The 27,571-nt window shown below is 41.7% G+C and overlaps 1 protein-coding gene across 1 annotated transcript in view; it reads right to left on the bottom strand.

Moving 5' to 3' along the window:
• The window catches only part of LOC143958907 (uncharacterized), a 382,425-nt gene that overhangs the window by 137,085 nt on the left and 217,769 nt on the right, over positions 1-27,571 (bottom strand). The window contains exons 3-4 of the mRNA XM_077467890.1: positions 27,178-27,279; positions 5,845-5,979 (exon numbers count right to left, since the gene is read on the bottom strand). Of these exons, the coding sequence (XP_077324016.1) occupies positions 5,845-5,979; positions 27,178-27,279 (237 nt within the window). The remainder of the gene's footprint in view (positions 1-5,844; positions 5,980-27,177; positions 27,280-27,571) is intronic.

Below are 27,571 nucleotides of genomic sequence, written 5' to 3'. Positions count from 1 at the left end.
CCAGTCCTTTCACCAGTCCCCGAATGCGGTGAACTCTAACTGTAGAAGGAGGGCCCTTCTAGAGTCTCAGGCTCCGATCTCCACTGGTATGGTTTCAGCTGGTAGGCAAGTATTCAGACAGAGGTGCTCTGTCTCTAGCTCCCTCAGCACCCCAAACTTGCTCATCCATGTCTTTATGGACTTTGGTCTGTGCACAGTTATGTTGGAACAGGAATAGGCCATCCACAAACTGTTCCCACAAAGTTGGGAGCAGGAAATTGTCCAAAATGTATTGGTATGCTGACATCTTAAGAGTTCCCTTCACTGAAACTAAAGGACCAAGAACAACCCCTGAAAAACAACCCCACACCATAATTCCCCCTCCACCAATGATTTGGACCAGTGCACAAAGCAAGGTCCATAAAGATATGGATGAGCGAGTTTGGGGTGGAGGAACTTGACTGTCCCGACCTTAAACATCCAACATCAGGCTGGACTAGTGAGCTGGACTAGTGGGCTCTCGGAAGGCCCAGACACACACCTCCTGTGGAGCCTCTTTGATGTCTTGGATATTTGTGCAGATGTGTCCATACGCGACGGACCGGATATTCATTTGAATACTTCTTGTTTGGGGTGCATCAATTCTGATTGATGTTTTATCTAGACATGCACTCCTAGCTCACTTTTCACCCACTAGAGCTTGAACCAATGTGTTTTTGCCACTCCTCTATGTAGGTCTGTATTTTATCATAATCGACACCATACATGTCGACCAAGTTTCATATATACTTCATATCAGTGAGGTGGAGTGTCTTCTCTTTTCTTCGTCTCCCCTTAGTCTGAACACATCCAATTATATAGATGTTCTGTGATTCCCATATGGAGGATTAAGCCTTGAAGAAGCGGTAATGACTGCGAAGCATGTTGTCAAATCCCGTACAAGTCATGAGATATCATATCTGTTACTTTTGTGATGGGTTCTCTACATATATTTGGGCTTTAGGTGTCCATTTTGCCTCTTTTTTATGAACACTAGATGTATCAATAAATAAACATTTTTATCTTTATAATTATGATTGGTGTACATATATGTTTTATCTAAATCATGGGGACTATCATTTAAAAGCCCATCTTCTACAATACCTTTCCTTTTCTTATGACGGACTGGTGTCCCCTAGGTGTGGAGTGTGTGGAACATGGGTTTCCCTCTCTATTAGGCCCTCACTCAACAAAGTTCCCAAAAATTCAAAAACAAATAAACAATAAAAACAAAATATGAATAAAAGATTTTAAAAAATCCAACAAAAACTGACCACTGGGACCCCTATACAGAAATGGTACAGTTGAATAGAAGAAGGAATGATCCTTGTATGACCGAAACACAGATGTCATACAAAACCTACTTACCAACTCAAGTAAGTGTGGTGGAATGTAAACAAAAATCAGTACCATAGTGACTGTTAATACAATTATTTAAACTAAAACGCCAGTGTTCTTATATATATCAAACCACCATACAAGGGTACAAACCAACACACCCTCCAGATGGCACTAACAGCCCCCTTATTTATTCATAAAAGTGTGTAAGATGCCACTCATAGTTTACTCCTTCTGAAAAGAAAGATCCAATAAACCTCATGTTTACAGAGAGACCTAAACCTATCACCACCATGTCTAGCAGTAACCATCTTCTCTACACCTGTCAGGGCTGACTTAGCCCTTCCTCCTCTGGGCTGGCCACTCAGCTGTTGGCTAATTGCCAGCTCTCTTCTCTCTCTTCAGTTACCAGCTGTTCCCGATGATGCTCGTCGGGCCTGCCTATATATAAGTCTTCCAGCTCATTTCTCCTTTGCCTTCACGTTTGGTCACATCACAAGGAACCATCTCCTGCTGCTGTTTCTAGACTGGCTTGTTAACATCCCTCCTGGCTTCCATCCTGCTTGCAGTTGCTCTCCGTGGATCCCTGACGTCTGGACTGGCTGATTACCCGATTTGGTTTATGAACTTTGGACTGGTTGACTACCAGATCTGGTTACTGGACTCTGGCTTGCTTGACTATGCTTTTTCCTATTTATCTTTTTATTTTTATTAATAAACAAGTGTGATTTGATTATACTTCTGTCTCAGTCTGTTTCATGGTTCCTGACAACACCCCGGACATGGACGGACAGCCATTGTCTTCTTCATATTGATGTTCATTATTCCAGATTTGTGCATGTTACTACACTTGGAGGAGTCAATGGTTGGAAAGGATTTGAGTAATCTGGTAGATCATGGACTTAATAGCACAGAATTCTGAGCTGCAGTTTCTAAAACAAACAACATACGTTGCTGTACAAAGTATTAGTAAGACCTCACCTGGAATACACAGTTCAGTTTTGGGCACAAATTCAAAAAATAAAAGGAGAACTGGAGAGAATGTAGAGAAGGTCAACCAAACTGATAAGAGGCATGGAGGACCTCAGCTTAGAGGAAAGGTTAGCTGAACTGAATTTATTCTCCCATGAGAAGAGGCAATTAAGGGGGGATATGATTACCCTGTATAAATGCATGCATGGCCGATGAGAACCTGGTGCAAAGTTATTTACTTTAACCACTTAAAGGGGTTGTAAAGGCTCATTTTTTATTTTCTAAATAGGTTCCTTTAAGCTAGTGCATTGTTGGTTCACTTACCTTTTCCTTCAATTTCCCTTCTAAATGTTTTCTTCTTTGTCTGAATTTCTCACTTCCTGTTTCCCCTCAGTAAACTTCACACCGTCATCCGAGCGCTGTTTAGTGAGCCAGAACAACTTACTGAACAGTTTACTGAGGAGGAACAGGAAGTGAGAAATTCAGACAAAGAAAACAAAGAAAAAAATAATTTAGAAGGGAAATTGAAGAAAAAGTGAACCAACAATGCACTAGCTTAACCACTTGATCACTGGGCACTTAAACACCCTTAATAACCAGACCAATTTTCAGCTTTTGGTGCTCTCAGATTTGTACCCATATGAAATATTTGTCCTTTTTTTCACACAAATAGAGCTTTCTTTTGGTGGTATTTAATCACCTCTCGGTTTTTTATTTTTGTGCTATAAAAGAAAAAAGACCGAAAATTCTGTAAAAAAGTGAATTTTTCTTCATTTCTGTTATAAAATTTAGCAGACTAGTAATTTTTCTTCATAAATTTTGGCCAAAATTTATACCACTACATATCTTTGGTAAAAATAAGTACAAATTGGTGGATATTATTTGGTCTTTGTGAAAGTTATAGAGTCCAAAAGCTATGGTGCCAATATCTGAAAATTAATCACACCTGAAGTACTGACGGCCTATTTCAATTCTTGAGACCCTAACATGCCATAAAATTACAAATACCCCCCAAATGACCCCTTTTTGGAAAGAAGACATTCCAAGGTATTTAGTAAGAGGCATGATGAGTTTTTTGAAGTTGTCATTTTTTCCCACAATTCATTGCAAAATCAAGATTTTTTTTCCCTTTTTTTTCCCGAAAAAATTGTCATATCAGTTTATTTCTCACACATAGCATATGCATACCACAAATTACACCCCAAAACACATTCTGCTATTACTCCCGAGTATGGCGATACCACATGTGTGAGATTTTTACACAGCGTGGCCACATACAGAGGCCCAAAATGCAGGGAGCGCCATCAGGCGTTCTGGAGCACCCAGGACAATTCTGACATTTCTCTCCTACATGTAAAAATCATCATTTATTTGCTAGAAAATGACATAGAACCCCAAAACATTATATATTTTTTTTTAGCAAAGACCCTAGAGAATACAATGGTGGTCATTGCTCATTTTTATCTCACACGGTATTTGCGCAGCAATTTTTCGAAAGCATTTCTTTGGGCAAAAAAACAGTTTTGTGCTTAAAAAGAAACAGTAAAGTTAGCCCAATTTTTGCATAAAGTGAAAGATGAAGTTATGCTGAGTAAATAGATACCTAACATGTCACTCTTCAAAATTGCATATGCCCGTGGAATGGCGCCAAACGTCGCTACTTAAAAATCCCCATAGGCGACACTTTACATTTTTTTAATGGTCACATGTTTTGAGTTACAGAGGAGTTCTAGGGCTAGCATTATTGCTCTCGCTCTAACGTTCACGGCGATACCTCACATGTGTGGTTTGAACACCGTTTTCATGTGTAGGCGGGGCTTAGGTATGCGTTCGTTTCTACATGCGAGCACATGGGGACAGGGGCGCTTTAAATTTATTTTATTTTTTATTGTTCATTTTACTTTATTTATTTTAGTTTGACATTTTTTTCCCCAAAAATTAATTTTTGATCACTTTTATTCCTATAACAAGGAATGTAAACATCCCTTGTAATAGGAATATGGCATGACAGGTCCTCTTTACAGTGAGATCTGGGGGTCAATAAGACCCCACATCTCACCTCTAGGCTGGGAAGCCTGAAATAAAAATAAAAATAAATAAAAAGATTCTGGATTTGATCGTATTGGCGAGGTGGTAGAAGCACCGGAGGGTGGCGAGGGGGGGCGTCTATGGCTGGGTATTGCAGGGTATCACCGAGTATGGCTGGGTATCTCCGAGTATGGCTGGGTATCTCCGTGTATGGCTGGGTATTGCAGGGTATCTCCAAGTATGGCTGGGTATGGCAATTTATGGCTGGGTATTGCAGAGTATTGGCGGGTTATGTATTGCAGAGTATTGGCGGGTATTGCAGAGTATTGCAGAGTATTGGCGGGTATTGCAGAGTATTGGGGAGTATTGTAGAGTATTGGGGGGTATTGGAGAGTATTGGGGGTTTCGGAGAGTATTGGGGGGTATTGCAGAGTATTGGGGGGCATTGCAGAGTATTGGGGGGCATTTCAGAGTATTAGCTGGCATTGCAGAGTATTAGTTGGTATTGCAGAGTATTGCCAGGGTATGGAGGGGTTAAATTCATTGAGCAGCGATGTGGGCACTGCAGATGCAGCCCACAGCGCTGCTGACACCGATCTCTTTCCCCTACGCTGTACCCATCGGTACAGAGAGGGGGAGGGAGGAACCGGCGTCATAACATGATGCCGGTTTGTTGCTCATTTGACGGAGCGATCACGTGATAAACAGCCACGATGAGCGGGCGTTTACTGTGATCCGTGATGCGCCGGGTCCACTGGACCTGGCGGTCACGGATGCTCTCGTGTGCGCGCCCCAGGGGGGCGCGCGAGAGCAGAATTCTGGGAGGCCGTTAATTAACGGCCTCTCAGAGTTAAACAACTGCCCTGAAGCCATTAATCGGCTATGGGCGGTTGTTAAGTGGTTAAAGGAACCTATTTAGAAAATAAAAAAACGAACCTTTACAACCCCTTTAACTTTGATTCTAGCATAAAGCAACTACAGTCAAGTAGAAACACACATGCTCAACAATATGAAAAAAAAAAAATATATAGATCCGAACTTCAGGAGGTGGTGGATTAAATTGCCTTTCTGTTCTAAGAACAGGAAAGAGGAATAGTGCCCTGTAAGACCATGCAAAACAGTACAAAATGGGTACCCTGCACACTTTGAAGCTAGCCAGAAGAAAAATAATAATACTAATACTAACAATACTTTGTTAAACTACCCCGTTAAAAACAGAGGATATAACTGCTTCCTCCTAAAAAACATACACAAACACCATATAAATAATAAAATCTGCTCAATCCTAGTGACTAGTAGAATTTCTGGTCAAATGAGTCCCACAGTGTATATGCATGTGCATGTGTGTGCATGTGAAAGCGTGTGGTGAGGATAGTAGGCTGTAACCTCTTACAGTACTGTGTTGCTGTATGCCAGTGCTACACACATAAAGGAAATACATGGATTACAATTGGATTTAATCATTGATTGTATATTATTGGTCATTACCTGTAGTCTCTATGGGTACAGTCAGCATTATACCATTCACTGTGACAGTCACATTCCAGGGTGTAGCCTTCTCCATACACCGAATATTCTGTGGCATTTTCATCTCCAGGAACCACATAATGGTTTTCAATTATTCTGAAAGAAAAGTAAAATACATTTTTAAATGTATTAATGTTTAAACTGAATCACAAGCAAACATGTTAAATACTTCCAGACTTCAGGACTACAGCTTTCCAAAGATTTTGTGATACATGTAAATTACATAAAACATAGACTAGAAATATAGACTAAATAATAGCCTAAATAGACTAAAACATAGACTAAAAAATAGACCTGACTAGACAAATGTTACAATGTCAAATGTAGGCTTCATAAACTTTCAATAAACTCAGATTGTAAAAAAAAAACAAAAAAAACATAGACTATCATATACAAATATTACCAAATAACACCAACCGATTTTTTGTGTTTGCTACTTCAATTTAAAACAGGAAAAACCCACAGCAGAGCATGTAAGGTAACCTAAAAAGTTCTCAAAAATTAAACCAATTTGCACTTACAGATTCAAGTCTCTGGGTTTTATTTTATATTTAAAGTGTATGAAAGTGTATGTAAACCCTAAAAATGAACTTCCCTGTACTGCCTCCTTTTAGTTTGTTAAATACACAGTTTAAAGTGTTTTATTATATCTGTTCAACACATTAAAAAATGTCAGTTGTCCTCAAAAAATCAAAGCTGTCCCATGTCCAGTGCTTACTTCCTGTCTTATCTCATAGGGGAAGATTTACCAAAATTGGAGCATTCAGAATCTGGTGCAGCTGTACATTATAGCCAATCAACTTTTAAATTCAGCTTGTTCATTTAGGCTTTGACAAAACCTGGAAGCTGACTGGTTTCTATGCAGAACTGCAGCTGATTTGGCATGCTGCAATTTTAATAAATAACCCTCATAGAGTCTAGTTATCTCTTGCAGTTCATATATTGGACCACAGAACATTCAACGACTTACTGTGGAGATGAGGACAGTGGGAGGGCTGAGACAATTCAGTACACAAAAGTAATGTGTGTTGTCAACCCACAACAAGACTTGACACTTTGCTAAAATGTATGTATAATGTGTACAGCTTGTATAACAGTGTACATTTGCTGTCCCCTCAAAATAACTCAACATAGCCATTAATGTGTAAACCACTGGCAACAATAGTAGGTTCACCCCTAAGTGAAAATGTCCAAATTGGGCCCAAAGTATCAATATTGTGTGGCCACCATTATTTTCCAACACTGCCTTAACCCTCTTGGACATGGAGTTCACCAGTGCTTCATAGGTTGCCACTGGAGTTCTCTTCCACTCCTCCATGACGACATCACAGTGCTGGTGGAAGTTAGAGTCCTTGCGCTCCCCCACCTTCCGTTTGAGGATGCCCCACAGATGCTTAATAGGGTTTAGGTCTGAAAACATGCTTGGCCAGTCCATCACCTTTACCCTAAGCTTCTTTAGCAAGGCAGTGGTCATACTGGAGGTGTGTTTGGGGTCGTTATAATGTTGGAATACTGCCCTGCAGCCCAGTTTCTGAAGGTAGGGGATCATGCTCTGCTTCAGTATGTCACAGTACTTATTGGCATTCATAGTTCCCTCAATGAACTGTAACTCCCTAGTGCTGGCAGCACTCATGCAGCCCGAGACTATGACAGTCCCAGCACCATGCTTGACTGTAGGCATGACACACTTGTTTTTGTACTCCTCACCTGGTTGCCGCCACACACACTTGACACCATCTGAACCAAATGGTGGATATCCCTCTCTCTCCCAAATGTTTTTTTTTAGGCCTCCCCCCACAAATTCACAAATTACCCAGTTTAGCCAAAACATTGGCCACACATATATTAACGATGGCTAGATGTCTAGATGTCTAGAGGCTCTTCAATGGAAACCCCCCCGACAAATTGACCGAGTAGACAAGGGGTAATGAATTAAAATTCACAAAGGTCCGGTCAGCCAAACCGCACGGAAACGTCTTTCTCAGTGTTTCTTGCGGGTAGTGCAGCCCATTAAAATGCCTAATGCTTAATACACCTAATGCATATGTACAGATCTGAACCCATTCTTACATCAGCATCCTCAGTCCCCAGTGCACATCAGAGTCCTCTCCCTCTTGATGAGTGTCCTCCTTTATATCACCCCCCCCCCCCTCCACAGTAATGTTCTCACACTTCCTTGACACCAAACCCCCCGACAGTACTGTCCTTTCCCCCTATTTACATTATCCCCCAACATTACTCCAAATCTCCCCACTGTAATGTCCTCATCTCCCCCCCATAATATCTACATCTCCCCACTGTGTTGTCTACATCTCCCCACTGTAATGTCCACATCTCCCCAATGTAATATCCACATCTCCCCACTGTAATGTCCACATATCCCCACTGTAAAGTCCACATCTCCCCCACTGTAATATCCACATCTTCCCACTGTAATATCCACATCTCCCCCACTGTAATGTCCACATCTCCTTCACTGTCATATCCACATCTGCTCCACTGTAATGTCCACATCTCCCTCACTGTAATGTCCACATCTCCCCCACTGTAATGTCCACATCTCCCCACTGTAATTTCCACATCTCCCAACTGTAATATCCACATCTCCCCCACTGTAATGTCCACATCTCCCTCACTGTAATATCCACATCTCCCCACTGTAATGTCCACACCTCCCCACTGTAATATCCACATCTCCCCCACTGTAATATTCACAGCTTCTCCCCCATTGTAATTTCCACATCTCCCCCACTGTAATATCCACATCTCTCCCATACATCAGCCCCCCCACCCTGATGTCCTCAGCCCTCAACAACTCCACTTTAATGTCCTCAGCGAGTCAGCACACACTTTCCTCCTTTTCAGCTTTTCAGACTAGTGATCTCACTCCCTGTAACTTCGCCCCCTCCCTCAATTACCTTGCATAGACCGAAGATTGGAGGGAGGCATGGCATGTCTCGGATGGAGGGCGGGTGTTGCAAGATGGTGATTGGTTGCTAAGACTGCCCTTCATCCTAGCAGCAAATCACCTGCTTGTTAACCTCTGGTAGCTCCGCCCCCATCCAGAACTGTCCCGCCTGCTGCTGTCGGCTCTGTGTGAGGATTACAGAGACAGCAGGGGGAAGGAAAGGCTGATAAATGGCGGTACCATGGCGGGCCACATAGGAGAGTGATGCGGTCCGCATTTGGCCCACGCTCCACCATTTAGTGATGCCTGGAGTAGACCGACACATGGCAACATGGGATCCTTGGCATCAACGGATGGATCCCCCTTGATTCCATGAGACCCTCCCTGCTCTGTATACCGTAAAGACTCGAAGCCCAGGAGAGACAAGTCCAACTGATTGGAGCTTTCCTATATCTCTTCCCTTCTCTTTTCTCCCCTTCACTCCCCCTTTTCCTCCTTTTTTTTTTCTTTTCTGGAAAAGCAGGCCATGCAATTATAAATTACAGAACATGCTAATGGATTTCTGACAGAGAAGCTCTCACCGCTTTCTCGAGTATTGTGTCCTTCTGTTTTATAGAGCTGTAACCTAGCTAACTATGCCATTAGACTTTGTGTCAATCCTGATGTATCAAGGACACCTATGCCCTCTCCAGAGTTGTTTGTTATTACCACCTCTATCTCTCTCTTGCCTCCTTAAACTGTGTTTTATACCTTTGTATTGAAAATGCTAAAATCTAATAAAAACTGTCAATTATAAACAAACAAAAAAACACCAGCTGTGAACAGACACTCTCTTATTCTGCACAGAGCCAGCATGCCAAACACCTCTTTATCAGACACTCACTGCCAACTAATGAAGCTAAGCACTAGAAATCTACATTCATGTGCTAGTAATGTGTAATCTGTCAAAGTGACATATCTTATACAACTCCAGACCTAACCACCAAGCAACATTAAATCTCAGACCTATAAACCTTCATAAAGGTTTTACTCAGCTCTGCACTAGATTAATGCTAACTTTCTTTTGATGCAAAACATCATAGCTTTTTTGGTAAAAAAAGGAGGACTATAAAAAAGATAATCTTTCATTACAAGTTGTATCCTTATGAGAGTTCATAAAGACATTACTATGCTATTATGCTAAAATCTTCTTATGGTATATATTGGGGGGACTGGGTCTGCTTAAGTATTAATGCTACACACAGAATTGAAAGATTGAAGCTCAAACATGGAAAAAAAGGTATCTGATAACTACCGTATTTATCGGCATATAACATGCGTGTTAAATGCCGAACCGGTGCCTCAGAGGGGAAGGATGCAACGAGCACCGCCAAAATAGATAGAGCCTAGTGTACTGTGTACTTGGCTAGGCTCCGCTCTGCTCGCAGTCACGCCCAGTCCCGCCTCCTAGCATTTACGTCCCGCCATTGGACCGGTGTTGTGTCCATCATAGGAGCCAGGAGAACGGGCAGGACTGGGTGGGACTGTGAGAGGAGCTGGGAGGAGCCGAGTACACAGGACATCTGCCTCTGTATATCTCGGCGGCGGTAACAATTTAAAACCGATCATGCTGCAATTTAGGGCAAGGCTGCAGATGGACACTGTTGGGCAAGGCTGCAGATGGACACTGTTGGGCAAAGCTGCAGATGGACACTGTTGGGCAAGGCTGCAGATGGACACTTTTGGGCAAAGCTGCAGATGGACACTGTTGGGCAAGGCTGCAGATGGACACTGTTGGGCAAGGCTGCAGATTGACACTGAACATTCTGCAATGATGGGCAAGGCTGCAGATGGACACTGATCATTCTGCAATGATAGGCAAGGCTGCAGATGGACACTGATCATTCTGCATTGATAGGCAAGTCTGCAGATCGACACTGATTATTCGGCAATGATGGGCAAGGCTGCAGATGGACACTGATAAGGCTGTATTGATGGGCATTTAAAATGTAAGATTTTTTCCTTAAACTTCCATCCTAAACTTGGAGTGCATGTTATACTCCGGCGCGTGTTATACGCCGACGCATGCTATACACCGATAAATACGGTATTTAACAGTTATTGGTTCAAAGATGTAAAATAACACCAACACTTACAATAACTAATAACTAATAATACTAAATATAATAATGTCAACCTGTGGCATTTGAAAGAAACAGAAAATAAAGAAGCAGAATATAATTTTTCATTAGCAGTCATCATTAATTGCCACTTTTGACTTCATACATTAACACTTTTTCCATAGAGCAGGCAAAAAAAAATCCCTAGAATACAGAGGACTATATTAAACAAAAAAAACACAATTTTCTATGGTTACTTGCTCTGCTCACCAACCACCAACCCCCAGTGCCTTACCCAGTGTGTCTTACCATCACTGCAATAGGCAGCTCTGTAATTAATAGAAAGGTGTAAAAGGAGGGTAAGGATGGTCCAGACAAAGAAAACAGGAGTTTATTTACTTTAATACATTAGAAAATACCATGATATGCCAATCAGAAGAGGTTTAACCACTTTCAGACCGGACCATTTTGCTGGTCAAAGACCAGACCACTTTTTGCGATTCGGCACTGCGTCGCTTTAACTGACAATTGCGCGGTCGTGCGACGTGGCTCCCAAAAAAAAATTGACGCCCTTTTTTTCCCACAAATAGAGTTTTCTTTTGGTGGTATTTGATCACCCCTGCGGTTTTTATTTTTTGCGCTATAAACAAAAATAGAGCGACAATTTTGAAAAAAACGCATTCTTTTTTTTTTCGTTATATCCCCCAAAAATATATAAAAAAAAATGTTTTCCCTCAGTTTAGGCCGATACGTATTCTTCTACATAGTTTTGGTAAAAAAAATCGCAATAAGCGATTATTGATTGGTTTGCGCAAAAGTTATAGCGTTTACAAAATAGGGATAGTTTTATAGCATTTTTATTAATAATTATTTTTTTTTTTTTTACTAGTAATGGCGGCGATCTGCGTCATTGTGGGGGACCCATCGGACATTTTTGGGACCATTTATACAGTAATCACTGCTATATAAATGCAGTGATTCCTGTGTAAATGACACTGGCAGTGAAAGGGTTAACCAGTGGGTGGCAGTGTAGGGGTTAAGTGTTCCTAGGGATGTGTTACTAACTGTGGGGGGTTGGGCTTTCATTTAGTGAACACTGATCTCTGCTCCAATCACATGGAGCAGAGATCAGCGTCACTAGTTGCTAGGCAGAATGGAGAAATGCTGTTTACACAGCATTTCCTCCATTCAGCCATCCCGTGAGACGATCGCGGGGATGCCCGCGGCGATCGAGTCCGCGGGTCCCGCGACCGGACTCACTGGGGTCCCGATCAGAGCGGGAGCGCGCTGCCGGCGGCGCGCTCCCGATGGCAGGGCGGCATTGAAGATTGGACGTACTTGTACGCCAATATGCCTGCCCGTGCCATTCTGTCGACGTACATCGTCATGCGCTGGTCGGGGAGTGGTTAATGTGGAAATTCAAATTTTGGATTGAGTGGGGAAAAGGTAAAGCCCATTACATTTTTCTTACCTATTACTTTTTTATTATCTGTGTCCCATTTGGGAGGGGCCTGTAATAAATTGCTGCCATGTCAATAGGGAAAGAGCCAGTAATAAAATGCTTACCACCCAAATAAATGAAAGAAAACAAAGAATTGCATAATATTGCACTTTAGTCTAGTAATTTTGGCTTAATGTGGTTTGTGCTGTTTTAAAATATTTTGCATATATTAAGGCTCGGAAACTAATTATAATTCAAGACCTTCTATCTACACTAATAATACCTTATGTAAGTGATATATCAGTGGTGGAACTACCCGGGTTGCAAAGGTCACACTTGTTACGCTGCCTCGGTGGGGTTGCTAGCTACAGGGCTCTGAGCTGAGAGCATCTCTCTCATACAGCTTAGAGCCAGCACTGACAGTTCCCCCTCTCTCTTGCACAGATGGGAGAAGAAAGAGCCGATCAGCTCCTTGCCCTCCCCTTCCCTTCTGTGTGCCCTGCGGGAGTTACGATGCCAAGCAGCTGAATTTGATCATTTAGCTGTTGGGCTTCACACTTCCCCTGATGCGCACACATGAGGGAAGGGGCAGGAGATGGAGGAGAAGCTTGGCTCTTTCCTCTCCTATCCATGGAGTGGGGGGGGGGGGGCGGCTGACAGTGCAAGCTGTATGAGAGAGACACTCTCAGCTCAGAGTCCTGCTGAGGAGGCACTGATAGGCAGCACTGATAGGAAGTACTGATAGATGGCACTGATGGGCAGCACTGATAGGTGGCATTGATGAACACTGATAGGCCTCACTGATGGGCACTGATAGGTGGCATTAATGAGCACTGATAGGTGACACTGATAAGCAGCACTGATAGGCTGCACTGATGGGCACTGATAGGTGGCGTCGATGAGCACTGATAGGTGGCAATAATATGCAGCACTGATGAGCACTGATAGGCGAAATTGATTAGCACTGATAGGCTGTACTGATGGGCACTGGTAGGTGGCACTGATGAGCACTGACAGGTGGCAGTGATGAGCACTGATATGTGGCACTGATAGGCCGCACTGATGAGCACTGATAGGTGGCATTGAGGAGCACTAATAGGCAGAACTGATGGGCACTAATAGGCAGCATTGATGAACACTGATCGGCGGCTGATTGAGCACCCCTCTCTCCTTCCTAAAACATACCCCACAGTAACCGGGGGAGAGAAGGGAAGCCAGCAGCACTGTGGGAGGGGGGAGCAACATGGGAGGGAGGACCGGGCAGTAGAAGGAATTGGCTCTGCACAGAGTGATTAAGGTGTGCCCAGGCACACCTGGCACACCCCTCTGGGCACAACTATGGTTCAATGGTACAAATAGAATGGCAAAAGCACATTCCACACTAATGATTTTCAGCAACATTGTTCAACATACAAAATATTAAAAAGTAACACGAAAAATGTAATAAAAAAAAACTAAAATATGAGTTAGCTTTCTAGAAAAAATCACTGTGACCAAAAAAGGCAAAATTTAGGTGTCGGGAGAGAGGTCAAATCCAACTAGACCACTGTGAGTTGCAGGCAGGGACAGGGAGCTCGTCGTCCTAGCTCCAAGCTGCAACAATGTCAAAGGAAAAGTTCCATAAGCCGCACATCATGAAGCACACCCATGTGCATGAAGTGAGATGAATGGCAAACCTCAGTCCAGACTCCATCCAGGCCACACCCCCTACGTGTTCACTATGCCCCTTGGAGCTCAAACATGGGGAATCTCCATGATTAAGCTCCAAGGGTTGGAGCAAAATGCATTGGAGCGTGGCCTGGCTGGAGTCTGGGCTGAGGCTGGCATTCATTTCACTTCATGCACATGGGTCCGCTTCATGATGTGCGGCTTATGGATCTTTTGCTTTGACATTTCTAGAAAAAATGCTGTGAATATCATAGTTTTTGAAAGGGAAACAATGTCAAAAAGCAAAAAATCCACAAGTGTACCACTTTACTATTTTAAAAGCTGCAAATTGTATAACTAAACATACTACTGATAGGGCAGAATACAACTGGCAATACAATTCTTCTGAGAAACATTACCTTATTCATTATCCTCATCATCTTACTGGCAGTATATTTACAACTGCCAGAAAACCTGTGATTCATTTATAGTACAAGGTAAATTATTTCTGATAAAATTAATTTAATAATTTGAGATAAAACATAAACACATACTGTACCTACACAACTACGGGAAGGGTTTTAAATAAAGTATTATCCATAATTTTTGCAAAGATAAATCTATCTTGTCACTGATATTGGGAGAGACAGCTGACAACAAGCCATGCTTTTACAGCAAAATGGAATTCCTACATTGACACATAGTGGAAGGCTATGGTCACATTTTGAAAACATTGTAATGGAAGCTCTGTTATGCTTATACATTTACAGAAGCCACCAATTTTAGAGGAATCCTACTTTTGTGTTGCATCCAAAAGATTTGAGTTCAGATCTAGACTTGTGCTATTTACATAATGTATTTTTTTTACAGTGCCCCAAAGTATACAAGTCCAAAGCATCCTTTGTGAGTATTCATAACCAGTAAGAAGGATTAATAGAAATATCCAAAACATTCAGGCATACCTGGTTTTCGATCCAAAGGCTACTGTAAAAGAAATCACTGAAAAAACATTGGATTGCTCAACAACCTTAAAGTCTCATTGCTTTAATTAGATACTCTGCAATGACTTTATTTAAATTGGTACCTGTATCTCACATATCATGATGGGGGGCGCTTAATCACTGTCTCGGAGGAAAATCTCTATGTGAATAACAGCAGTGGTGTACTACAAGCAGCTTCTCCTGATCCTTATCAAACAGACGGCGGTATTTAGAATATAAACAAAAAAGAGAAGTTGCCAATTCAATCTATAGGTAAGGCATTGTTCATCTTAAAGATTGAATGTCATACATGTATGTGCAACACAGCAAATATGTTTAGAAGATCCACTGATCTGTTTTGTTTGTCATGATTTCTCTGCAATGCAATTCCACGTTTGTTAAACTCTTCATGAGGTGCTGAACCCTCTGGTGATGTACGATAGCCAGATACGAAAGACAGACACATTCTGAAATGCACTGAGGAATCGAGCAAGAGAATCTACCTACTGCTACAATCTGTATCTGTAGTCTGCAATCAGTTAGTAAGCAGACCTGCTGTGGATTAGATATACCAATATGCAATCATATCATATACAGGTGCATCTCCAAAAATGAGAATGTCATCAAAAAGTTAATTTATTTCAGTAATTCAATTCAAAATGTGAAATGTATATATTATATAGATTCATTACACACAGAGTTATAGTCTTAAAGTATTTATTTCTTTTAATTTTGATTACAGACAATTAGAATATTGAGAAAAAATGCAATATTTTAGACTCATGGAGTCAAACTCCAATCAGCTAGTTAACTCAAAACACATGTAAAGGTTTCCTGAGCCTTTGGTCTCTCAGTCTGGTCCAGTAGGTTACACAATCAGGGGGAAGACTGCTGACTTGACAGTTGTCTGCAAAGGCAGTCATTGACACCCTCCAAAAGGAGGGTAAGTGAAAAAAGGTCATTGCTAAAGAACCTGGATGTTCACAGAGTGCTTGATCCAAGCATATTAATGGAAGGTTGAGTGGAAAGAAAAAACATGTGGTAGAAAAAGGTGCACAAGCATCAGGGATAACTACAGTCTTGAGGGGATTGTAAAGCAAAAGCCATTCAAGAATTTGGGGGAGATTCACAAAGAGTGGACTAGGGCTGGTGTCAGAGCTTCAAGAGCAACCACACACAGATGTATCCAGGACATTGGCTACAAGTGTTGCATGAGTTTTGTCAAGCAACTCCTGAACCAGAGACAATGTCAGAAGCATCAGGGCTAAGGAGGAAAAGGATTAAACTGTCGCTCAGTGGTGCAAAAGTCCTCTTTTAGGATTGAAAGTAAATTTTGCATATCATTTGAAGAGTGAAGAGGCACAGAATGCATGTTGCATGAGGCCCAGTGTGAAGTTTCCACAGTCAGTGATGATTTGGGGAGTCATGTCATCTGCTGGTGTTGGTCCACTGTGATTTATCAAGTCCAAAGTCAGCGCAGCCCTCTACCAGGAAATTATAGAACACTTCATGCTTCCCTCTGCTGACCAGCTTTATGGAGATGCTGATTTAATTTTCCAGCAGGACTTGGCACCCGCCCACACTGCCAATATACCAATACTTGATTTAATGATTATGGTATTACTGTGCTTGATTGGCCAGCAAACTCACCTGACCTGAACCCCTCAGAGAATCTATGGGGTATTGTCAAGAGGAATATGAGAAACACCAGACCCAACAATGTAGATAAGCTGAAGGCTGCTATCAAAGCAACCTAGGCTTCCATAACACCTCAGCAGTGCCACAGGCTGATTACCTCCATGCCACGCTGCACTTATGCAGTAATTCACGCAAGAGGAACCCGACCAAGTATTGAGTGCATACTATACTGTACATGAACATCATTTTCATTAAGTCAACATTTCTGTATTAAAAATTCTTTTTTTAATCGTCTTATGTAATATTCAAATTATCTGAGCTACTGAATTTTGGGTTTTCACTATCTGTAAGACATAATCCTTAAAAGAAAGAAATGCTTGAAATATATCACTCTGTGTGTAATGAATCCATATAATATATGAGTTTCATTTTTTTGCATTGAATAACTGAAATAAAATAACTTCTTGTTGATATAAAAAATTTTTTAAATGCACCTGTATACCAAGCTATTAACATCACCTGGGTCATCATTTATATCAAATATGATACTGCAAATGATCAGAACATACAGTATATGGTGCATATAAACACTGTCCACCAGGCCTGGACTGGGACAAAAATTAGGCTGAGGCATTTTGGACTGAGCAGCCCATGACATGTTAACTGGCCCCTTCCCCACTCTCCATCCTGACAGATCCCCCGGGAGAGGGGTGGGGGGAAACTGGCAGAGGTGTGGGGGGCTGGGGGGCGGTAAAAAGAATGGGGGGCACAGGGAGGAAGCTGAAGAGCACTGGGGGGAGGCAGAGAGCATGGGGGGCTGGAGAGCCCGGGGGTCTGGAGAGCACTGGGGGGGTCAGAGAACACAGGGGGAAGCAAGAAAACGGTGGGGGAAGCGCACAGGGGGGCATGAGACCATGGTGGGCCAGAGACCATGGTGGGAGGCCAAGGACCACAGAGGGTGGTGAGGACAGGGGGAGGTAGAGAGCACAGAGGGAGGCGAAGAGCACTGGGGGGCTAGAGAGCACTGGGGAAGGTGGAAAACACTGGGGGGAGGCAGAGAGTCTGGGGAAAGGCTGAGAGCACCGGGGGAGGTGGAGAGCACAGGGAGGAGGCGGAGAGCACTGGGGGGAGGCAGAGAGCATGGAAGGAGGCAGAGAGCATAGGGGGAGGTGGCGAGCACAGGGGGAGGTGGAGAGCACAGGAGGGAGGCAGAGAGCATTGGGGGGAGGCAGGAAGCACTGGGGGGCTGGAGAGCACTGGGGGGGCTGGAGAGCACTGAGGGTAGGCGGCGAGGACAGGGGGGGCTGAAGAGCACTGAGGGGACGCAAAAAACACAGGGGGGGCGGAGAGCACTGGGGGACTGGAGAGCACTGCGGAGTGGCGGAGAGCACTAGGGGGGCTGGAGAGTACTGGGGGAGGTAGGGAGCACACTGGGGGGTAGAGAGTATGCAGGGAGGTACAGAGCACTAGAAGGGCTCAAGAGAACTGGGGGAGGCGGAGAGCACTGGAGAGGCCAGAGAGCACTGGGGGCTAGAGAGCACAGAGGGAGGTGGAAAACATGGGGGAGGTGGAGAGCATGGGGGGTTGGAGAGCACTGAGGTTGAGGCAGAGAGCAGGGGGAGCACAGGAAGGGGAAACAGAAATAAGCAGGATAGGAGTGGTGGGGGTGGCTGCATATAAAATAATTCTTCTCTCTATTTCCTCCTGCAGCCTCTGAATGTCTGCTTCTCCTCCTCTCCCTCTAGCAGGCATTCAGAAGCTGCAGAAGGAATGGAGAGAATGATTCTTCTATATGCATCCACCCCCACCGCTTCTCTTATCCAGGTTACAAGGGGTCACACTCACATTCTCTCTGCTCCGACTCCACAGTGTCTGCAGCAGGTGTATCATTTAGCTCCTCCCCCTTCATGGCCACGCCCCCAGCGCCATAGGCTGAACTATACTGGAGGTGTTCAACAGGGGCCCTGAAGAGGCCAAAAGTGTCTCCTCTAGCTCCTCCCCCCTTCATGTTTATGCGTCCTCAGCGCAGATGACTGAGCTGAACTGGCAGCCGGGCCGCCGTGTAGAGGTCGGGTGATAGGTGCTGGCTCAAAGAGCAGCCCAGCTGCCTTGGCCCTGCAAAGACTGGCAGCCCTGGCCCACTAGGTAAGTGGCTGGTGTGCCCTATGGCCAGTCTGGGCCTACTGCCCACTGACTGAAGGAATAAGTGGAACATATACATGCAGAAAACTACAGAAAGGTTAAAAATATATGCTCAATCTGCACAATGTTCACAATTTTTTTTAATGAAAGCTGCAGATTATTCTGCTGATATTTTTCTTCCCCTTGTTTCTCTTTTCCTCCCTTACCAATATGCTAATGTGCCCAATCATGGCTGGTGTAAGTTACCAGCAGAGGTGCTGTATATAGTTTCCCAAAAATATCAGACCACTTAGTATTTCTCTCAAGAGCTCTCAGTCCGGATGCAAGCATTGGTCTGGCTCTTGGGAGGAGTTATGTATTGCTGAATTGGTGTCATGGTGGAGGGGTAGATGTGTCTAGACAGATTGCATTTGTGTGCAGACCACTGTAGGTAATAGGGGTGCACCGAATGTGTTTATTGGTGCCGAAACTGATACCGAAAATGAAAAATACACTAGGCCAAAAACCGAAACCAATACCAAAAATTGTTTTTTTTATATATTAAACAAAAAAAGATTTATATAAAATTGTGTTATATTATTATTCATTATAGTATTCATATTCAACTGAATCATTAATTTTATGAATAAAAGAATAGTAAAATCCAGTAATGTAAAGTACTTTAATAATAATAAAGCAACCCAAATAAATTGAACAGTGGACACAGAAAATACAAAATTATAAATTAAAGTTACTACAGCATATCCTGCAGTGCAGACTGCAGTCAGTGCACATTGAACCATAAAAAACTAAATAAAATAAAAAACAGCAGCGGTGCTCAGCCAATTACAGCAGGCAATGTAGACTAGTCTGTGTTTCTGGAAGTCTCCATCCATATCTGGAACACAGTGTGGTATAGTACTGGAGTATGTAGACAGCCACAGATACAGAACATACAGTTTTGCATTTGCACATGCAACGGGCTGACAGCTTATGGAGACACATAGTTTGGCCCAACAGCAACAAACTATGTATGTACAGTATATTAAAAGCTGGAGTTCTCTCTTAAATTGAAGAATGTAAATAAGTACTTTAATAATAATAAAGCAACCCAAATAAATTGGACAGTGGACACAGAACATAAAATCATAAAATCAAATAAAATACACAATTATAAATTAAAGTTACTACAGCATATCCTGCAGTGCAGACTGCAGTAAGTGCACATTGAACCATAACAACAAAATAAAAAATAAAAATAAGTAAAAAAAATGCATAAAAAATTATAAATAAATAATATAAAAATAAAATGACTAAGACTAAGTCTAAGAAGACTTTATTAATTTTCAACTTAAATCAGAACTAGTAATTCAGTTCTCTCTCCCTAAGGTGTCAGCAGCTGCATGTGCGATAAAAGTGTATGTACGTAGCTGCAGGTTACATACATAGTCATACAGTAGACCACACTGTGTTCCAGCCCCCGGGTATGAGCAGAGACATCCCGGAACACAGACTAGTCTACAGTCTGGTCTACAGCAGCGGTGCTCAGTCAATCACAGCAAGCAATGTAGACTAGTCTGTGTTTATGGAAGTCTCCGCCCATATCTGGAACACAGTGCGGTATAATGTATAGTACTGGAGTATGTAGACGGTCACAGATACAGAACATACAGTTTTGCACATGCAACGGGCTGAAAGCTTAGCGAGAGACAATCAATGACTGACATCGTTTGCCCCAACAACAAACTATGTATAAAGAAAAACAGCATAACAAATATGGCAGAAGGCCATTATTCTGTTTCACAGTTTCTGTAAAATATAAGTTTAACATATGCTACATGCAATAAAAAAATGTAATTATTTTATTTTCAACTTGAGAACTAGTAATTTTATTTTATTTAAGTTCTCTCCCTAAGGTGTCAGCAGCTGCATGTGCAATACAAGTGTATGTATGTAGCTGCGAGTTACATACTTAGTAGACTGCACTGTGTTCTGGTCCCCTGGGTATGAGTGGAGACATCCCGGAACACAGTCTAGTCTACAGCAGCCGTGCTCAGCCAATCACAGCAGGCAATGTAGACTAGTCTGTGTTTCTGGAAGTCTCCGCCCATATCTGGAACACAGTGTGGTATAGTGTATAGTACTGGAGTATGTAGACAGCCACAGATACAGAACATACAGTTTTGCATTTGCACATGCAATGGGCTGACAGCTTATGGAGAGACATAGTTTGGCCCAGCAGCAACAAACTATGTATGTACAGTAGATTAAAAGCTGGAATTCTCTCTTAAATTGAAGAAGTGCAAAAAAAACTGTAGAAGAACTACAATGAACAACCAACTAATGGCACAACTAGACAATTGGAACATACTGGTAGTCAGTCATACTATGTTGTATGTTCCAATTGTCCAATAGCACAGTCCAATACCAATTAATTTACTATGTTCAACAACATGGTAAATTAATTGGTCTATGCTACGGATTTATAAATCTATTTCAGTAAAAGTGGCAGATTTCGCTTCAAGGACAAAAGTTGTTCAGCTTTCTCACAGGAGAGATGGTTTCTCTTCTCAAGAATATGAGATGCTAGACTGAATAGTCTCTCACTCTCTGTACTGGTGCTTGGGGCAAATAAATATCTGCGTGCAATCTGTGCAAGCAAAGGAAAACGTTGTTTGTTGATGCGCCAGTACTCAAGGGGATTGTCACTTCTGGCTATAGGTTGTTCAGCTAAATAAATGTCCAGCTGTTGGGTAGCTGCACTTGTTCCGGCACTGCTATGGACCAGGGTGCATTCATGTAAAATTTCTTTAAACATATCAGATATGGAGGGAGCGTGTTCCTCTTCACTTGTATACAACCGATTCTTCTCACTTTCCTCTGTGCTGCACCTCAAAACTCCTTCACCAGATGCTTCCACCACGTCCATTTGTGCTTGTATCATTGTCCATGCACGCCGCTTTTTCTCAACATTAAAATAATGCTATTTAAATCGAGGATCTAGAACTGTTGCAATGCAGTACAGAGGGTTGGACTCTGTGTCTTGAAACCAGTTGGTAACGGCCTCCAGTAGAGTGGTTTTAGCCATTTTTACGCCATAGTCTGTTTCTATCTCTTTTCCTAGCAGACGCTTTAGTGCGGCAATCAAGGGAATAACTTCAGAAATGGAAGCATTAGTTGAGCTTATTTCTTTTGTTAACTGTTCAAATGGAGATAGAAGAGACAAACTATTTTCAACTAACATCCACTGATGTGCATTCAGTGTTGCCAGCAGCTCGTAATCTGCAATGTATGCAGCTAAAACGCTCTTTTGTTCAAAAAGACTTTGCAGCATATAGTAGGTGCTGTTCCAACGAGTGGCTACATCTTTCTGCAGTCATTTCGGTGGCATTCCAAACTGTATCTGCAAAGCTTGTAATCTGGAATAAGCAAGCGGAGAATGCTTAAAGTGACCCACAAATTTTCTTCCTTTTGATACAATAACAGAAATGGTGCGCTGACTCGGCAATCCTTCATTCACAGCCAATTGCAGAGTGTGTGCCATACACAGTATGCTTTTAAGTTCACTGTCCTCCATTGCTTTTTCTATATTCCGTGCATTATCTCAGACAATCAAATGCACGTTAGACTTCTCAATGTGCCAAGTGTCAAGCATGGATTTTAAAGTGTCAGCTATTGCTGCTGCAGTATGTGATCCAACAAACGTGCGTTAAGTAGGATGTTTTGCAATTGAAATTTGTCATCTATCCACTGCGCTGTCAGGCTAAGCATGCTCGTTGGACTGAGGTCTGAACTCCAAATGTCGGTAGTAAAACTGATTTCTATTATGTCGGTAGTCATGAGCTCATGAACATGTTTTCTAATACTGCAAAACAATTCAGGTAGACAGGTATCTGCAAAGTAGCGTCTGCTTGGTAGTGAGTAATGAGGCTCAATATGTTGCATGAGCCTACGGAATCCAATGTCCTCCATAACAGAGAATGGCTGGTCATCTAATGTAATAAATTCCATAATTTTATCTGTTATGGCACAAGCTTTGGGACTGTCACTTGCAAATTTGTTAACCTTTTCAAAGACTGTGGCCACAGATAGTGTTGAGCCTGAGTAATTTTTTGGAAGTGGCACTGTTTTCTTCTAATCTGAATGCTGAACTGGATGACGTGTTTTCAGGTGGTGTATCAAACCTGTTGTTGAAAAATGCCTTGGCACCTTACCCCCTCTTGAAATTTCTGCTGAGCAAAGACTACAGATTGCAAATTTGGGGTCTTTATCATACTTAATGTGATTTATCAGAAACTTTAAAATATTTCCACCTTTGCTGATAGCGCAGAATAATAACATAGAATGATCTATAGTGGGAGTGAAATCTGAGGGGGGGGAAAAAAAAGGACAAAATCAATTTAAAAGCTAAACCCTAGGAGGCAGCTTTACAAAATAAAAAACGATCACTTTTTTTTTTTTTTAACGGTGCAGTTCTTGCCATGCAAGGTAGTTATATCTGCACTGCAGTACATCTGACTTGTACCAAAAAGATAATTGCACTGATTAAATTTGATTTGAAATGGAATTGATTGCTTGCAAATTGCAATTGCATGCTATATTTAATTTTTTTGAGCTATTCTGTAGTATACTATAAATTCATGCGCTTGTTGTCATTGAATTTGTCAGCGGAGTATTATAACTAAGTTATACATGATTTGTTGAAACATGACAGTACACAATAAAATATATAATATATAGTTATTAAATATATTATATGTATTGCGTACTGTCATGTTTAAAAAATCATGTGCTTGCTGTCATGTCAGTGTGTACTGTATAACTAACTATATTGTGACAAAGTAACAAATTCAATGACAACAAGGGCATACATTTAATTTTGTAGTATACTACAGAATAAATAGCATGCCATTCCATTTCAAATCAGTTCAATTATATAAAATATTATTTCTGCTACAAGTCAGATGTATTGCAGTGCAGACAGACAGACAGACAGACATATTTAATACTATACTGCATGGCAAGAGTGGCTTGTTGTTTAGGCTAAGTAGTAAGTAATACATGTTGTTTGACTGCTATAGACCATTTCAGTAGTATAGTAAAATAAATAAAACTAGTTGGATTGTTTCTGTCAGTTTAAGTAAGGCAAAAAAGGCAACGCATTGCTCACCGGCGAATAGTAGTAGCCATCCAGGAGGGACAGTGCCCACTCTTGTACTTGAGTATGTTATGTGCAGCCCTCTATGAAGCCGTCTCACGGGTCCCAGCAGCGTTTCTCATGTCCCAGTAGTGTCTCTCAGGTCCCAGCAGCGTCTCTCGGGTCCCAGCAGCATCTCACAAGCATGATCACGTCCGCGGGGAAGGGGCCAGTGTCTCAGCAGGGAATGTGCTTACAAGTGCGGCGTCTTAACGAGGAACGTGCAAGCCGCCCACAGAACGAGTGATGTCATCCGAAGTGTTCTCCCGTCGCTACTGTGCATGCGCAATTTTCGACGCCATTATCGGCAAGAACTCTCTTTCAGCAAAATGGCGAAAAGGCCATTTTCGGCCGATATGTTTCGGCGGCCGAAATTTCGGTGCATCCCTAGTAGGTAATGGCCACAATTGATGCCGAGCAGTAATGATCAAAAGAAATGAAATAGAATAAATGACATGGGCAGGCCAGGGACAGTGAGTTTGGAGAGGAAAGGGTTAGACAATTCTGCATGTCCTCCAGCCCAAAAATGAGGCAAGCTATGTCTGGCTTGCTCTAGCATCTAATGCACACTGTGAGAAGCTCACAGTGTGCAGGGAAATCAGAGTAAGCAGTCTCAGTACAGAAAAGAACAAGTGTGCCGCTGAAAGTAATGCCGCCTACACACGAGTGGAATGTCTGACAGAAAAAGTCAGACGGAAGCTTTCCATTGTATGTCTCATCGGCCTTTTTTTATTTACAAAAATTCTGACAGACGTAGAAATAGAACATGTTTTAAATATTTCCGACGGAACCAATCCCTATTGGGAAAACCGCTCGTCTGTATGCTGTTCTAATGGACCAAAAACGACGCATGCTCTGAAGCAAGTATGAGACAGAGGCTATTGGCTACTGAACTTCCTTTTTCTAGTCCTGTCGTACGCATTCTTAACAATCGGACTTTGGTGTGATCATGTGTATGCAAAAAAGTTTCAGCGGAACTCCGTCTGAAAAACATTTGGAGTTTATTCCGATGGGAAAACGTGTGTATGCGGTATAAGGCTGGAGTTCAGCTTTAAGCTAAATTGTTTTTTTGCTCTTCACTTGGTCTCATTTAAGCATATAATATTTGCAGTGAAGGCTCTTCCTTCAGTCATTCTTACTGCAGCTAATTAGCACACTAACAGTTTGATAACTGACTATGAAAACATGTAGTCATCTTAGAAGCAGAAGCCGAGGAATAGTAAAACATCTGAAAAAAAAAAACTACTAACAATATCATAATTATCTTCTGAACACATTATTTTGGCATCACACACCAAAATGTGCCCTGTTGCAAACAGAAATGATATAGAATTTTTAATCTTATGTTAGACCTGCAAATGCACAAATAAGTCCCTTATATAATTTAGAGGCCGTTTTATTGCAAAATGTGGTATACCAAAAAGATGTAATGGCACATTTCAGTAAAACTAGCCTTTAGCTATGTAGAATAAAGCTTGAAATGCAGGCCATTTTATTCTACTCTAAAGATTTACTGGCAAAATTGTTTTGGAAAAGTCAGTGAATTGAGATACTTTTAATTAACTAATACATCAAAGTATACATAATTCTCTTTGCTAGGGGAGTGCAGTGTAGTGATACCACGGGACTTCAGGCCTAGAATTGAATGATTTAAGGCAGTTCATTTTAAAGAATACAAAAGGGAAAATGTAAAGCAATCCAAGTATATATTGTACCTGGATAACGCTTGATAGCGTTTACCATCCAAGTGACTACAAAGAAAAGCAGAAATGTTTCTCTTAATGGCAAATCAGGTAATAATGCAATAATCATCTCTTAGCAGGATAGCAATGGATGCCCAGGGACAGTTTTTTTCTGAGAGGAAATGCATTTAGGAAACTCAGCTCCCCAGTAAAAAGTTTTTTTACCTGCCACTAAAATTATTTAAATATTTTGGCTGTATAATGTTACCTAACCAGTTCATATGACGTCCACCCAGAAGGAGGAATGTTCAGCCCGGCCGTCAATCTGCTATAGGCCAGACGGGACGTTCCTCCTACTGGTGAAAGTCATATGTCATCCTCCCAGCCATGACTCTCAAATTCACTACATAGCATATCAGTATGGAACTCAAACTGTCCCCAAAAGCTACAAGTCTCATACTAACCTTCAGAAGCTGGGAGACCTGGCTCCCGATCACATAAACACTGTGATAGTCTGTGAGTGCCTCTCACATATTCAATCAGTAAAACCTGCTCTTGTACTCATTCTCCTCTGAGTGGTGAAAAAAAAAAAAGTTTTATCTTTTTCTCCTAGTCAGAGGAGAAGAATGAAACAGCAGAAAAAGAAGGTGTTAAAAAAAATATATTAATAAATATAAAGTAGCTTTATCAGGGCTTGATCTAGGCAGAGTCAAAGATTGGGGTCAAAAGTCTGGGTTGGGATGTCAAAAGTCAGGTTAAAGGTCAGTTCTAGGTAGATTTAAAAAATATATTTAACGTGTTTTAGGTATAAACAACAAATATTACACATACAGTATATGTGGTATTGCCACAAATGTGAGGAGTAAGATCATTTTGTTTGAGGGTTTTTGTGGTGGTGGGCCATGGTAATGGCAAAATATATTTTTGTTACTATTTTGGGTCAGTTTTCCTTTGATAATAAAAAAGAAATCAGAAGCTATCCATACCAAAATAAGGTATAATTTATGTACAGTTTTACTAATACACGTCAAAGCTGAAAAAATTGCATTCAGGCATGAAGATCTGTTTTACCTTTAGGCATTAAGGGGTTAAAGAAGAACTACGGCCTCCCTATCTAAAAGGAAAATGTGCTGCAGCACTTGAATGTAAGTGTGTCTGCACTTCAGTTTTTTATTAGTCTCCCTGCAAAGTCTCACAAATACCCATTGATCCTGATGGTGGCTATCAGCATATTCTCTGTTGAGTCACAAGCCTGCGGTTTGTCAATAAGCAGCTGGCCACACTTAACTCTCCTCACAGCTTTGTGGATTAACAGTGCTGTGTTTGCATCTGAAGTCCTCCCATTGTGAGCTGCGGTGTCTGGGGAGGACATTTGCATAAGCAGACATTTGTTTTCCATTTATTGCTCATTCCCTATCATTTTAAAACCTACATTTAAAATATAAATTCCCTACATTGTTCATTTAGAACATCGCCTATCCTGGTTGACTTTGTTCTTCCTGGAATTCTATGTAATATTGTCCATAGGCATAGAGTTCATTTGTAATCAAGCATCCACATTTATGGTTGATGTCTACTTACATTTGTCGTCCATGTTGATCTTCTCTGGTCAGTACTCCTTCTTTCTCCATGAGCATCTGGCGAAAAGTTCCTACTTTCTGGTGTATTTCCTCTTCTGAGTACCTAACAAAAAAAAAATACAGTGATTATAGTTATAGCCAGTCCAAATACTACTTTATGTTTTAATGCTATCCTAAATTCATATATGACCATTGTATTCCATAGCACTTTACAGTAGAATCTATAGTGGATGTACTGTATTTACACTGGTAAGATATTGCTACATTACCTTATGAAAGAGGAACATTTTTACATGTTATTATCTCATGCAATTTTACCTTCACAATTTTAACATGACACCTTTAACCACTTAAGCCCCGGACCATTTTGCAGCTAAAGGACCAAGCCCCTTTTT

This window comes from Lithobates pipiens, unplaced genomic scaffold (genome assembly GCF_037356315.1).
Source record: "Lithobates pipiens isolate NorthernLeopardFrog02 unplaced genomic scaffold, aLitPip1_a1.2 Scaffold_64, whole genome shotgun sequence".
NCBI lineage: Eukaryota > Metazoa > Chordata > Amphibia > Anura > Ranidae > Lithobates > Lithobates pipiens.
The sequence above is the reverse complement of the archived record's forward strand: the minus strand, read 5'-3'. Positions and strand labels throughout refer to the sequence as shown.